Source organism: Artemia sp. Qi Xiang Cuo, chromosome 3 (genome assembly GCF_049724085.1).
Source record: "Artemia sp. Qi Xiang Cuo chromosome 3, ASM4972408v1, whole genome shotgun sequence".
Classification (NCBI taxonomy): Eukaryota; Metazoa; Arthropoda; class Branchiopoda; order Anostraca; family Artemiidae; genus Artemia; species Artemia sp. Qi Xiang Cuo.
This window is the reverse complement of record NC_142796.1, coordinates 52,230,400-52,245,084: the sequence shown is the minus strand read 5'-3', so window position 1 is coordinate 52,245,084 and position 14,685 is coordinate 52,230,400. Positions and strand designations below refer to the sequence as shown.

Genomic DNA, 14,685 nt, shown 5'->3' with positions numbered 1-14,685 from the left:
AACCTTGGTTTATGCCTTGGCTATTGCTGGGCCTGACCAGACGCAGGGTCATTTTCTTTTTCATTTTTCTTTTTGTGTAAAATAATAAACGGTGGCACAAAAGATAAATCTCCTTTGAAGACAATAAAGAAAATTATCCTTTCTATGGACATTAAATCTTAGATAATTAACTATTTTCAAGAAATTTCTGCTTTTTCTGTTTTTTTTATGATGAAAGCAGAACTTCAGCTTTTCGCTATCTCAGAGAGTCACTTTTCTGGGTGAGTAATATCTTAAGGGATTGGCCTCCAGCCCCAATTGAGGTCGAGAAAGATATTTTAAGTTCTTCCCTTACCTCCTCCATTCCCAGAACACTGACTTGTCATGCACTTTTATTATCCATTTGCAACGGAGTGAAATCCCAAGTAACTAATCTACCACCCAAATTCGCGTTCAAAAGCTCTTACCTGTACTTCTATTTTATTTTCAAGGCCATACATTTGGCAGCTAGGCAATTCGGGGGGTTTCTGGCCTGTGCTTCTTCCCTAACCCTCCAGAAATAGAACTCTGATGTTATTACACCTTACATGTCAACCTTCAAAATGATCTCCCATATGTTGCTCTTATACTCTTCAGTACAAGAACAGCTGGCTCTAAATAAAACTTAAAAATAAAATTAAGACATGTATATACTGCTTCTACTACCCCTTACAATTGCGGAAGGAGTGGAGTCAAAAGCATGAATCAATCTTTCCGAGTCTAAATTTCGGCTAAAGGACAATTCCTGAGAGTTTCTATATTTTCAAAGCTTTCATTATTTTTCTCAATTAACTAAAACGTCACTCCCATGGACGTATATCCAAGCTTTCTAATCGGTCGGAGACGCACGGTCTAGAAAAACTGCAAGAAAGCACTGTTCGTATTATTGTGGATTATGGCCCAGAATTTGTTTGTTAAATGTATTTGTGAGTATTTATAATTTAAGTATGAAGTATTAATAAAAACCGATCTGAATTGAATTGAATTGTATAATTCTTTTGTCACATCTTGCGTTTCTTAGTATCATACGCTGTTCTAATTTTAGGGTTTAAGACTCCAATGGGAGTCCTTGCAGTTGGCTCCCTGCAGTGTTTACCAATTTGGCTGTTCATTCAGAAAAGGGATTTACTGGAATTGTCTTTCTTCGTATGTTTTCCAGGTTGGTTTTTAAAATTTTTATGGGGATGAGACATCTATGTCTCCGTGGGAGGAGACATCTATGTTCTGTTTAGAGATAAGGGGACAAATATAACTTAAGCTAAATTCTGAAAGAAGAGGACCCATCTTGTCAGCCGGAAACGACCCATCGATGTCGTTAAGTCAATATATCTCTGGTCGAAAGCAGGGATGCCAATTCACGAAAATGCAGGGAGAGAAGGATTAAAAAAATATAATGAAGAATTGAAAAGAAAGTTTTTTATAATATTTTGGCCATAGTTTGTTTTGTTTTTGTTTAATGAAAATACCCCAAAAATGATATATTTCAAAATCTGCCCCTCCCCTGCCCCAGTTGATGCCCCCTGATTGAAAGCAAAATTTTTTGAAATTGTCGTAAAAATTCAACAAAGAAACGAATTTTTGAACTAGAATCAGGAATGAACCTGAAATGAGAGAAATGAATCCGAAGCAGAAGTCAACAAACTATTTGCCCATGTGAAGACATTTTTTCGTAAGAAAACGAAAATTGTGGCTGTAGGAGGGAGACCGACTCTTGTCGGAATTTTTTAACTGAAGATACAAAGGGGTGTTTTTTTTATTATTAAATATCTAGTGGGAGTCATTTTGTTTTTTTGTTTTTTCAATTTTTAATGATAATACCCGAAAAAAGTATTTTTCAAAATCAGTTTATTAGCTAACTCTTATTGGATTATTTTAACAATAACAAGTATGCATGAAAATAAAAATGCTCCATCTGGGGTGTTTTTCTTTTTTTTAATTTTCAAATTTGTTGAGTTTTGAGATTTATTATATGGTAATGATTTTAATTTTGTTCGTTGGTAAATGTAGGTAGTATATAAATATAGTTAATGGTTTTGGAATTTGAATTTGTTAGTACCACTGAGAGAAGTAGAGGTGGGATTAAAAAAGAAATAAGGAAAAAATGTATACATTAAAAATTTTTAACTTTCTAAATTTACAAATATTTGATGAATTCACATTTTAAAACTGGTTTAGCTGAAAAAAAAATTGAAAACAATTCAGTCTGGTAATTAGTTACCACTTGAACCTGGTCTGTAAAGTTCTTTTTTGCCTGATTTGAAATGATTGCATCTAATAAATCGCCCCAGGCTGTTCATTTTCTCTTTTTTTGCCCCCTCCTGAACACCTCGCTCTCTCAATTTTCAATTTTTTCCCAGTTCTTTAAGAACGACTCCTGAAACACAAGGGCCATTTAATTAGAACAATACGAATTTTTTTAAAAGTACTTAAAAACTTTAGCGTGAAGAGCGAAGTGTTGAGGAGGGGCAACCCTTCTCAAACACAAGGGTCATTTAATTAGAACAATAAGTAACAATAAGATTCCTAAAACACAAGGGTCGTTTAATTAGAACAATAAGTAACTTTTTTAAAGTGCCTAAAAACTGTAGCTTGAAGAGCGAGGTGTTGAGGAGGGGGAACCCCGTTTTATATTTAATAATTTCTGTTCGTTTTAAGTTTTAATGTTGTTCCTTACTTTCAATTGAAAAACTTGTTTTTTTAAAATCCAATTCGGAAAAGAAATTCCATTGCTAGTTAATCTAAATAAGGGTAAGAATATAATACTGCTGTTTTTATTTACCTGCTTAAAACCAAGAAAAAACTACACTACAAAGTAAGATATATAAAGCTTCCTTCAACGTCTTTTCGTCCCAGGCGTCCTAACCGAGTGGTTACCTATGACTAGCTAGACTTGATATCTTTTGTCCATGAGGACAGGGGTTCAAGTCCTGGCGTCGCTGGTTATTTGGTTTGGAACGGGAGTCATGGGTGTGACTCTGTAAGCTCAGCCAGAGTTGACCCAGCTTGAACCTGGAGAAGTCTGGGGAAGGTAAACAGGAATTGTCTGCGGAAGCACAGGAAGGCTGGTCTCCAACCTCCTATTGTACTTTCTAGCTCAGGGGCCAGTGAATTGGAGATTAGTACTGCCGGCAGGAACTGTTAAACCCAGTGCCGTATGTTTTACCTTTACCTCTTGTAATATTATGTGAGAAAATAGATATAGATTTGTATATTCAATCATAATTCATTCCATTTCTTTTAGTCACTGTTCTCCTCCTCATTGGAAGGATTTTGTGTGCAATAACTGAATTATGGTGTATCGCAAAACACATCCACTTAATGTTGTCAGATAAAGGGACTCAAAAGATCAAAAAAGAAGGGCAATAGCTCTGATGTGTTTTGGAAATCGCATGGACAAAATAAGAAGTGCACGCACAAATTATTTTATATATTAGCTATGGTTGGCTACCTCATTAGTTTAATTAATGAATATATTAAATTACTTTTAATAAATCAATAATTTATTTTGCAAGTTAGTCTAATTGTTTTCTAGTTTATGATACTGAAATAATTGTGTAACTTTTCCCTAACTGAAATGAAAAAAATAGGTGCACAAATGTTTTGCCCCCCTCTCAGAAAAACTGGAACTATTGAACTATGAAAGGGAACTGGAAAAGATACTATGCAAGAAGTTGTAAAGATTTTGAAATATACGTGAGAGGAGTCTGTCCAAAGGGGCTGTACGTATTTTAACAGCATTTGACCTGGTTCATTTAACAATTAATATGTGTTTTAAAAAAAACAGTTGTTATGGGTTAGTGTTCTTTTTTCTAAATAAAATGCCTATCAAACAAATGTTTCACGTAACAACAATCTCCCATTAATCAAAAATTGTACTAGATTGCAACAGAATAATTCATTATTAAAAGAAATTCAATTATTTAATCTACAATCGCTTACATTTAATTTAAATGGTTTTATTCAATTATACTTAATTCTAAAGCCATAACATGAAAACTATATGTTTTTGTTCCAAAATCTAATATTTTCTCAGAAAGAGAAGGGTTTTCGCAAACGTTTTGGTGGGTAGGGGGTTCTATATGCCCGTTCCTCCTGTTTTACATGTATGATTCTTTAATATGAGTCTTTACTCGTCTTTGAAATTATACAATGTCTTTGGATTAATTCTATTGTGCGTGCCTAATATAACAGGACAAATATTTCGTTTGCTCTCGTTCAAGACTGTGTTATTCACCTGAAATGAATACAGAAAATTGTGTCGATTTCAAATTCACTAACACTGTCACAATTTAGTAATTTGGTCAGACGCAAAACATTCATATCTAGGAAATTAAAAAGGAAGAAACGGGCAAGCTTCTGTTACAAAACTGTGTTTATTTTCATTGAATAAACACTATTCTCTAGCTGTTTTAGCCTATTCTAAGATCAACAATTCTTTTCTATCTTGCGTAATTTTGTTAATTCATAATCAGCATATAGTGATATTCAAAAATAGGGGCTTGCCGTAAGAAATCATTGCTTAAGGTGAGGAAATGAGTAGAATCCAAATTGTTCCGATTTACCTGAACTCAGAATTTCTGGAACTATAAAAGTCATATGACCCAAACAGAAAATGTGAAGACTGGAATTTGGATATTTTACAAAAAGATTGGTGAGAAATAACTATGTAATAAAAGGCTCTAAACTAATCATGTTAAAATTTTAAAAAAAAACTATTTAAAAAAGAAAAAATAAGAAGGACAAAGACTTCACTTGCAGAAATGAAAGAGTGGTAAAGGAGCGTAAGCAAATGTGTAAGAATCCAAAGTGTTGACCCAAAGTTGAACCTAGGTGTAATAACACGCTGGAAGGGGCAAGAAAACGGATCAAATTCAGGCTTTGGAATACAAATTTGGAAAATTAGGCTTAAAACCAATAAAAGAAAGACTTTTAATAGTATGCTGGTTAGAAATTCCTATAGGACCGTAGGAAAAACACTAAGTGTAGGAGCCTAATATGGAAAAGTGATTTGAAGCTCATCAAAAATGTATGCTTGGTTCGATACAATGTATGCTAGAGTTCCCATACAACACAATTTGTTGCACATTTAACATCATTAGCTTCAGGAACACTAAACCAATCATTACTCTGAAGACTAATTATTAAATCCAAAATTTCTTTATCTGTAAGACTCACCTTGCTCATCTACAGCAATCTCAGTTTTAAGCACAAATAATTATCGATAAATAGGGAAGCGATCAATAAAGACAAGACCACAAGTAAACTTCAAATTAGGAGAATGAGAAACGAAAATATTTTCTATTAAAGTGGCAGAATTTCTTGTAGGGTGAACACGAGAAGGAAAAAAAATTGAAAGTGGTATCCCAAAAGAAGAAAGTACATAAAAAAGATGGTCACATTCATCACTTGATCCAACATTTAACATATTACAATCAAAATCTCCCAAAACAAAAAAACTTATTTTAGAGAAAGTCCCCACACAAGGAAGCTGATCTAGCAAGTTGCATAACAGATGTGTTGGAAAAAGACGGGGCTTGATATTAAGTTTCAATAAATACTAAGTCTAAGTAGTTAGAAAATGGAAATTTGTCAGTTAATAAAGACCTTACTTACAGAAATAGGAAATTCCGAATATTAAAAATTTGAAATTGTAAGGCCCTCTTCAGCTGGGCTCAATTGCGGGCTGGGGAAGGAGACGACCTGTTTAAGCAATTAGAAATCAGGTTGTTTATTAGAAAATCAATTTAACCCTTTCAACCCTGAATATTTTTACTGCACAGGAAAATTCTGATTTTCTAGTATAGGGCTCATTTCGACCTTAGAAAACTTGTGGCTGTGTTAAAAAACAGTCGGGGCACATTTTCTTAGAAATCTCGATTCCTGTCAAATGATAGTAATGGGACTAGAAGGGTATACCAGCAAGACAACTTCGTTTATACGAAAAATATAAAAAGGCACAACATATATGCACAAAGTCAAGTTTCAAACTCAGTGAACATGGAACATCTTGAAGCTGTTCCTGTCTTTGTTCAGACCAGCACAAACTCACATTTCTCACAACGAATCTGTGAAACCCCTTTTTTTCCTTTTGGGCACTTTTCATAGCGGCACTGGGCTTCCCGACCTTCTAAATGCACAGGGATGTGATTTACTCGGTCATACCGGACGCTTCCAATCATGTAAGTTGATCGCGCAGCAGGTCGGGACGGCGAAGGAGCCGGAGAATTCTTGGCATCTTGTTGCTGGTGAGGACGACCAGCTCTTCGTTTAGATCTGCTCCTCATATTCACACTTCAGCAGTACTTCAGCAATTTCGTTCCGGAACTCGAAAAGTGACACTGGTTTATATGTGGGATCACGTTGCTCAAAGCGACGGTACTCAAGCCAGCTGTTGCAGATGATGACATCAATAAAGTGAAAAAAGGTCTTGAGGGTCCACTTTTTCGTCTTTGTTTCAATTCAATACAAAGCGACGAAAGGATCCAGCTTGTCTATTCCTCCCATGTTGCGGTTGTAGTGACCAATAACGTTATGTTTTTTCACATCAACCTTCTTCTTCTCGTTACTCCATTTTTTCACGACTCCACCTGCACCGCAATAATTTGACGCCATGTTTACTGCGCTGTTGTCAAACCAACACACAAGGACGAGTCCCTTTTCAATGTCGCTAGCTTCGTCCCACGACCCTCATCCTTTCTTCCTAAGAACCTTTTCATCTGCAAGCTTTGTTTTGGCTATCCTGTCCTTTCTGATAGTTCCTTTCTAATTGTTTGTTAACATTAAAAAAAAAGACAATTACAAACGTAAAGCGGCCCAAGAAGCTTGGCCAGTAGTGGACCGCCCAGTATAATAATAAAACCGACTTTTATAAAGCCCTAAAACACATACAATAAATAATAAAACACTGGAATAAGACAAGAACATATAACAGATAGGAAGATTTCTGAAAATGATTTAAAATAAGAGAAGAGATACATATAAATTGGGACATAGAATTCAAAACATAAAACAAAACGAGGGTGAAAAAATAGCGGACTTAGAAGACCCTACCTTTGCAGAAAGAGATAAAGGGATGGAGTTCCATAGTAGGATGGATTGATAAACAGAATACCTCGGAGCTACTGTTGATGATCGTTTAGATAAAGTAAATATGCGAAAAGAACCACACAACCAAGAAGAGTACCCACCTGAGCCTGTCCGTAAGAAAAACGGCTGTAGAGACGGTGGAAGTGTATCTAGAAAAGCAGAATACGCTAAATAAAGATTACTTTTGTCCACAATACGATCTAGCGGAGCCATTCCAGTGTCATTATAAAGATCAGAGGAAGGGTAAAACCGAGGGAGAAGAAAAGTAGCCTTCACTGCCCTATTTTGGGCTCTTTGAAGTGAGCAGAAAAGAGACTTATTAGTACTACCCCAGACAGAGCAGCAATAAGAAAGGTAAGGAAAAATTAAAGCATAATAAAGGCAAAGCATAACGTTTGGGGGAAGAAATGAGTCAACCCAGTGGATGAGGGAACAGGTGGGAGTTTTATGGGGTTTACAAGAAAGAAAACAGTCAAGATACAGACCAAGAAATTTCTCCATAGTAGCTTGCGGTATAATATTGTTCCCATAAGTCAGGTTGATTGTCTCCTATACGTCTCTCACACGATAATGGTCCTGAAATGTACAATGACACTCTTCTGGCTGCTAAGAGCCATACCATTTGACCAGTACCAATCCTTTACTTTATAAAGAAGACCTTGAGCTACGGAACTGACAAATGGCAGGTCCACTGCAGCAATGAAAAAGTTACTGTCATCCGTAAAAAGAACAGGGTTCACGTGTGATGAAGACCAACAACACGATCGTTAATATAAATTAAAAAAAAAAGTGGTACAAGTACTGAGCCTTGTTGGACACCTTACAATATAGGCAAAGTAGAGGAAGAAGTACCATCGACCGAAACAGACTGAAATCTCCCTAAGAGTTAAGACCTTAAACATTCTTGTGGGACTCCATGCACTCCAAATAAAGATAGTTTAGACAGATGAAAAGAGTGGTCGACCATATTAATTGCCTTTGAAAAGTCAAGAAATAGACCCAAAACGCACAACCACTTGTCCAGATTAACTCGCATAAACTCTGTTGCACCTGAGTGTGCATGCAAAGTAGAGAAAGTGGGACGAAAACCATATTGATGGTTAGTTATGAGAGAATTTCCTATAGTCATGTTAGTACTAATTACAAATAAAGAGAGTCTGCGGTAGGATACAGTAGGTAGAAATGTTTGGAGCTAAATCGAGTGAAAGAGTAGTTGAATTTGGTTTGCCCCAGGGTTCTGTTTTAGGTCCTTTTTTATTCCTAATAGGCTGTATATCAATGACTTGAGCTTCTCTGTAATGAGTTTGATAAATAATTCCCAAGTCTTATATACTGATTCTGAGGTCCTCCTTCCCAGTTTTGCTGATGATACCCGTTTTACTGTGGCAGCAAAGACTTCAGCTCATTTAACAGAAATAAGGAAAATGGGTACACAATGCACAGATAAGTGGATGAGAGTAAATAAACTTTTGTTAAATCATAATAAATCAGGGTTTCTTATGTATCGTAAGTCTTCTAATTATTACCCTTGGATCACTGATACATAAATAGATAATTATGCAGTCAAGCGTACCAATATATCAGATATCTTGGTGTTATTGTTGATGAAAGCCTTAGTTTTAAAAATCATATATCTTTTATTAGTATTAAAATTGCAATAAATGTTGCAATGATGAGAAAGTTAAAGAACATATTCCCGAATTATTTGACGAGAATAATTTATTTCTCTCTAGTCCACCCGTATTGGGTTTATTGTGTGAGTATATGGTCTAGTACGTTTTCAGTCCACTTGAAGCAACTGCGTGTGATGCAGAACATGGCACTCCGAGTGTTGACCGGAGATAGTAAAGAAACATCAGTTAGATCCCAATATGTAGAGTTAAATATTATCCCTCTGTCAGGTCTAAGAAAATGTTATCATGCATTATTCATGTATGAATATTATTCCAGATTGGTTCTCAAGTATTTCCTATAATTTATTTACTTCTAGTGTTGAAATAAATAATTATTTTACACAATGTGCTAATAAAGTGAGGACGCCTCAAGTCGTTAGAACTAGATCTTTATTTTCAATACGTCATTTTGGGCCAAATGTTTGGAATAATTTGTCCGAATTTTTGAATAAGTCGGCAAATGTGTGTAATTTCCGTAGAGATTTTAAAACAGTTTGTCTCCAGTTGTATGATTTTTCAAGAATAGTTAAATTGAATTTCTGTCGCTCTCAAGTCCCCCCCCCCCGCCCACAAGCTCAATACAAATAAATTTTTTTTAAATCAGGAATTGTAAGCCCATCTTCAACTCCGTCCGTGGTCTAGTCTTTTTCCGAGCTTCTTGGTCAAATCTGCCTCTCCTTTGGTGTCTTTTCCCTATATTTACTGTCTTTTTGCTTGGTGTGGTCCTTTCCAAGCTTCTTGGTCTCAGCTAGCCCTACTTTCACCGATTCGAGTTCCTTTGGCGTCCTCCCCCTCCTTTACTCACTTACAACTTGGTGTAGTCTTTTTCCGAGTTTCTTGGTCTCATCCACCCCTCTTTCTGCCCCTCAAGAAATGTGATAGTAAAAATATAGGTAGGATTAACTAATATTAATGTTTAAAAAATAAAACTCTCTGGAAAATTGTGAACGCGAATGCTGTGAGTTAATTTCAAGATCTAGAAAAATCTAATCCAATGACGTGTTTAAAACTTACAAGAAAAATATTTTCTATGCTATACGCAGTTCTGAAATGTCTAGTAGAAAAAGAGCCGTTTCCAGAAAAATCTAGCCCTGAGATCTCTCATGAACTTTTTATCTAAAGTAGAAAACCAATAAGCAAGGAGCTAGGGGATAATCAGGAAAAAAAAATCGTGACCTCAAAACAAAACCCAAAGTTATTGTCTGACCTTGTGAAACACTAAGCTACCCCCTACTGATGCTTATATTGTCTTTTGATTTTGTTTAAACCTCCCCCCCCCCCAGCATTTCTTGAAAGTTCCAACTTAAAACCTGTACCCGTTTCTGAGTATCAATATAGACACTCTCTTTTGACAATTTGGGTGCACATAGTGTCTTTCGATTTGGTGCAGCATTCCCCTCAATATTTCCTGATTGCCAACTTAATAATCTTGGCCATTCATGAGACATTGCAGGTAAGCCCTTCTTACAACCTGTATACACTTTGCCATTTTTACAAGCAGGATCTGGTTCTACTCTTTTGATTTAGTTTAATAGTTCTAGCTTTAATAGTGGAAGTTGAGGTAGTATTTGCAATCTACTACTACTACTACTACTAACAACTCACCGCAGCACCAAGCCGCCTGAGACCAACACAGCTAAGCACGCTCCTCCTCCATCCCAATCTACTCAAAGCCTCCCTTTTTACACCCACCAACGAAGTATCCATTTCCTTTAAATCTTTCTTTATGACGTCCTCCCACCCCAGACGGGGACGACCTGCTTTTCGTTTAGCCATAGATGGTTGGCCGAAAAAAGCATCCTTTGGCAATATGTCATCCGCACAACGTGCCCTAACCACCTCAACCATTCTATCATTATAGCCCTAGAGAGCGATATTGAACCACTTTTTTCGTATAGCCTATTGATTGAAACATGGTCAATCAGCCGGGTACTCAGAAGAATCCTTACGCAATTTCTCTGGAAAACATCTAGAAAATCTTCATCCGCTTTTAGGAGCGTCCATGCTTCAGAGCCATATTTGACCACTGTCATCACTGTAGCTTCTAATATTCTAATCTTGGTTTGCAGACTTATATTCCTATTCTTCCAGACTTTTTTTAATTGTGAAAAAACACCCTGAGCCTTGGCTATTCTATTTTTAACATCTTCACTGCTCCCACCATCTTTGCTAATAATACTACCAAGGTAAGTGAAGCTGCCCATCTGATCAATCTTTTCATTACCCAACGTCACCTTTTCATCTTCACTTATTCACCTTCATCCCACTAGCCTTCTGTGATACATCCTGAGTAAAATACTTCCCCTTTCCCAATGATAAATTCTGTTTTTAAATAATGAGCACATTGCATAACTTACAACCTTTTCCAAGGAGAGGACTTGGGGGGGGTATCCCAAGAGGCATAACTATAAGAAGGTTTGACTATTTTGAACAAATTGGCTATTTCATAATTTTGATCAGCGTTGAGGGGGGCATCCAAAAATGGCAAGAGGGCCCTCTAAGGACTGTTAAACCATCTCTAATACCTTGAAATGTTCAACTGAATACCCTCAACTGATCCTGAGATATTGGTGATACAATCAGTATATCCATAGTGTTTTTTTTATTGTGTCCAATATTCCCCTTAATATTTTCTAAAAGATTCATAAGTAGAAGTAGTCAGAGTTGCAACTAGTCGCAGCCACGGTCGCAAGTTGTCGTAGTCATAAGTAGTCACAGTCGCAGTCGAAACCAGTCACAGTTGCCAAAACAGTAGTAGTAGTGGTAGCAGAAGTGGCACTGAAAGTTTCAAGTTAATAGACTTTGTCGTTCCTGAAATATAGCAGGTACTCCCTTTTGATAGCCTGGATGCGCATAGTGGCTTTTTCTTTAGTTCAGCATCCCCTTCAACCTCCCTCGGGGTTTCACCCTAAAACCCTTATTTTTTTTTTCAGATACACCCAGAATCAATCATTCCCTCTTTCCCAATTGTAAGTCCTGTATATACACCCTTGGCAATTTATGTAATTTACAACCCATTTCCAGGGTGCTGCGGGAGGCTTGGCATCTCCGGAGGCATAGTTACTAGACTTTTTGACTATTTTTAACAAAACGTTCTTTTTCAATAACTTTGCAATTAGTGTGTTTTGATTTTGTTCAAAATCCCCCTCAAAATTCCTCAGAGTAGTCATAACTAAAAATAGTTCCAGTCGTAAATAATTGTAGTTAAGGTCGCGAGCAGTCGAAGTCACAAGTAGACGAAGTCACAAGTACTCATAGCCAAGGTCGCAAGCAGTCACAGTTGTAAGTACTGGCCATTGCAAGGAATCTTAATCGCAGTTGCCAGTAGTTACAACAGCAGTCGCAAGTAGTCGCAATTGTAGCTAAAGAAGTAGTTACAGTGGTATAAGCCCTAAAAGTTTCAAGTTAATACCATTACCCGTCCCTAAGATATTGCACATACGATTTGTTGATAACCTGGATGCAAGATAGTGTCTTTTAATTTAGCTCTACATTCCCCTCAACTCTCCGTGAATTTTTCACATCAATATCCTTAGTCTTTTTAGACACACCCAGGATCAAACCTTCCGCTTTTTCCCAATGATAAATCCTGCATGTGAAAAATGGACGATTTGCATAATTTACAGTTCCTGCTCTGTAGGGCATGACATCCCAGGAAGTATAAGTGATAGGCCTTTTGACTATTTTGAACAGAATAGCTTTTCAGAATTCCTATCACTTTTGAGTGCGGCATCTAAATGGACAAGGGAGAAACTGGCTGTCCTCCAATAACCCTGCAAAATCCCCTCAACATGCTATGAAAGTTTCACAAAATGAAAGTTACAAAATGTATGCTGAAAACAGTTGTTTTTAAGCAGCGCAAGTTCAAAAGGGGTTTATATTATTTGAATGGCAAGTTAAGTTTTAGTGTAGTAGTCTAGGAAAATGTATGGTAAAAGAGGGGTCACCCTCAAACAAATTATTGTAGAAATGATTCTTTTACTACCTGACTTAAAAAACAGATGCTGCAGAATCCAAAAATAACGCTTTTATAGTTCTTTCACAAATTTGAGTTTTTTTTAGGTTGAATTTGAGTTAGAGGTAAAAAATGTTGATTGAATTTTTCTTCTTTTTTTGTGTGGTTAAATGGTATAGATTTTCCTATGGTATAAATTTGTAAAGTAGAATCGCGTCCAAGAAAGGCATGGATGAAAAGAATTAGGTTACAAGGGGTCTCACCAAGTTTCAAAATGGCTGCTAATACTATTTTTACTAGACTATTATTTTTGCTATACTGTAAGCAGAGGTTGCCTGTGTGATCGATGCCTCTCTCATATACAGTGATTTCTGTTTCTTTACAAGTTTTTAAGTTAGCATTTAATTTTTTGGCGGTCTTTTCTAGTTTCGTGTTTTTTTCTTTTTAATCGACACTCAGACAATAATATTAAGTATTTTAACTTGAAGCTAAGTGGTTAACGGAATTAGTGGTGGAAAGATAACGAACTAAACATCTACAATAAAACCTTGGTATGTACATCTATGCTTTTTCAGGGCTATATGTCCTCAGGCCTGCCCCTGTGTAGGTGTCTTGGTCTAAGCTCCACATCTTTCCGAAGGTTCTAACCTTTTAATTTTGCACTCTTTCTTCTTCATAGAGAAACTAATTGAGACATTTCGGCAGGTGCTATTATTGATCATTCGAAGATATTCAGCATGCATCCAACGGACGAGAATCCCACCGACCGTTTCTAAGGCAAGCCGTGGAGAGTTTCGCCCGTTGCTTGCAAGATGGTTCATATGATCTAATCTTTGGTCAGCTATCCATTTCAATGCGACCAGTCCTTTCGAAAGCCATGCAGAGTTTAACCCTTTACTTTCAAGATCTTTCATATAATCCAGTCTATGTTTAGAATGCTACTTCTGTATCATCGACTTAGGCAGGGAGTAGAGAATTGTTCCTGATGTTTAGAAAATGTTTCATATGATGAAATCTCTGTTCAGTTAGTCATTTCTCATTCTGGTTTGCTTGAATCATTGCCAATTTTCTCCTATAAATAAAAATAACTTACTAAACAAAATATTGTTGTCTTTAAAGAATGTCAAAAAATCAAAAAGTGTTCATTACTTTTAATTAATGTAATCAAAAATGGCAAATGAATTAAGTGGTCAAAGTGGGCGGAGCTCCATTTAAATATAATAGATTTTAAAAAGGAGACAGGTATTAATAGGAACGAAGTCCAACCTCCAAAGAGTCCATCTCCAAATTCTTTTTTTTTCTTGTCAAAGAAAATTTAAGCCACAAGTTAAGTTTTCTTTTATAATTTGTAATCAAAGCATTATTATTTCAGAATTCCTCATGGTTTCTTGTTTTCCGCTGAGTTGGAAACTAAAAACCAAAAGGGGTCTATTGTCAAAACGTTTGAGAGAATAGGCTGCAGCATATAACCCCAATATTCACTCACAGGAGAGGTTTGGTGGAAGGATGCATGCAACACTCTGTTTCCAATTCCAACACCCACCCATACAAACTGCTATAATCAGTCACTACAGAGGAACAGAGAGGGACATGTGTAAAAAGTTTTTGTGACTTAACCATTTATTGCTCTTTACTGATTCTTTACTTTTTATTACCAGCTTAAAATCGCATACAAATAAAACTTATTGTTTGCTTTCTTTTTTCTGCTCAGACTTTGAAAGGTAACTGAACGCGTAAACACAACATGTATCAAATTAATGCGTAAATGACCTGTATCAAAATAATGTAATTGGCACACGATATTTCGTGGCAAAAATAATCCAATAGAAAACAACCACACTTTTTAACTCGGAAGTATAGGGTAGTAATCTCTACTTTACTCTTCGCCCTCACATTTATTAACATTAATCCCTTATTCAAACGAAGGATGGTAGGAGAGTTGGGGGAAAAGAT

General features: G+C 36.3%; 1 protein-coding gene across 4 annotated transcripts in view; it reads left to right on the top strand.

Moving 5' to 3' along the window:
- The window catches only part of LOC148954266 (uncharacterized), a 45,822-nt gene extending 31,400 nt beyond the window's left edge, over positions 1 to 14,422 (top strand). For 2 of the 4 annotated variants that reach the window (XM_089086144.1, XM_089086142.1), the window contains 2 exons: positions 1,064 to 1,177; positions 14,105 to 14,422. In XM_089086144.1, coding sequence (XP_088942270.1) covers positions 1,064 to 1,177; positions 14,105 to 14,134 — 144 coding nt within the window. In that variant the 3' untranslated portion in view covers positions 14,135 to 14,422. Of the gene's footprint in view, positions 1 to 1,063; positions 1,178 to 3,259; positions 3,649 to 14,104 lie in introns of those variants that run through there. The other 2 variants (XM_089086143.1, XM_089086141.1) reach the window with 2 other exon arrangements.
- The last annotated feature ends 263 nt before the right edge of the window (positions 14,423 to 14,685 follow it).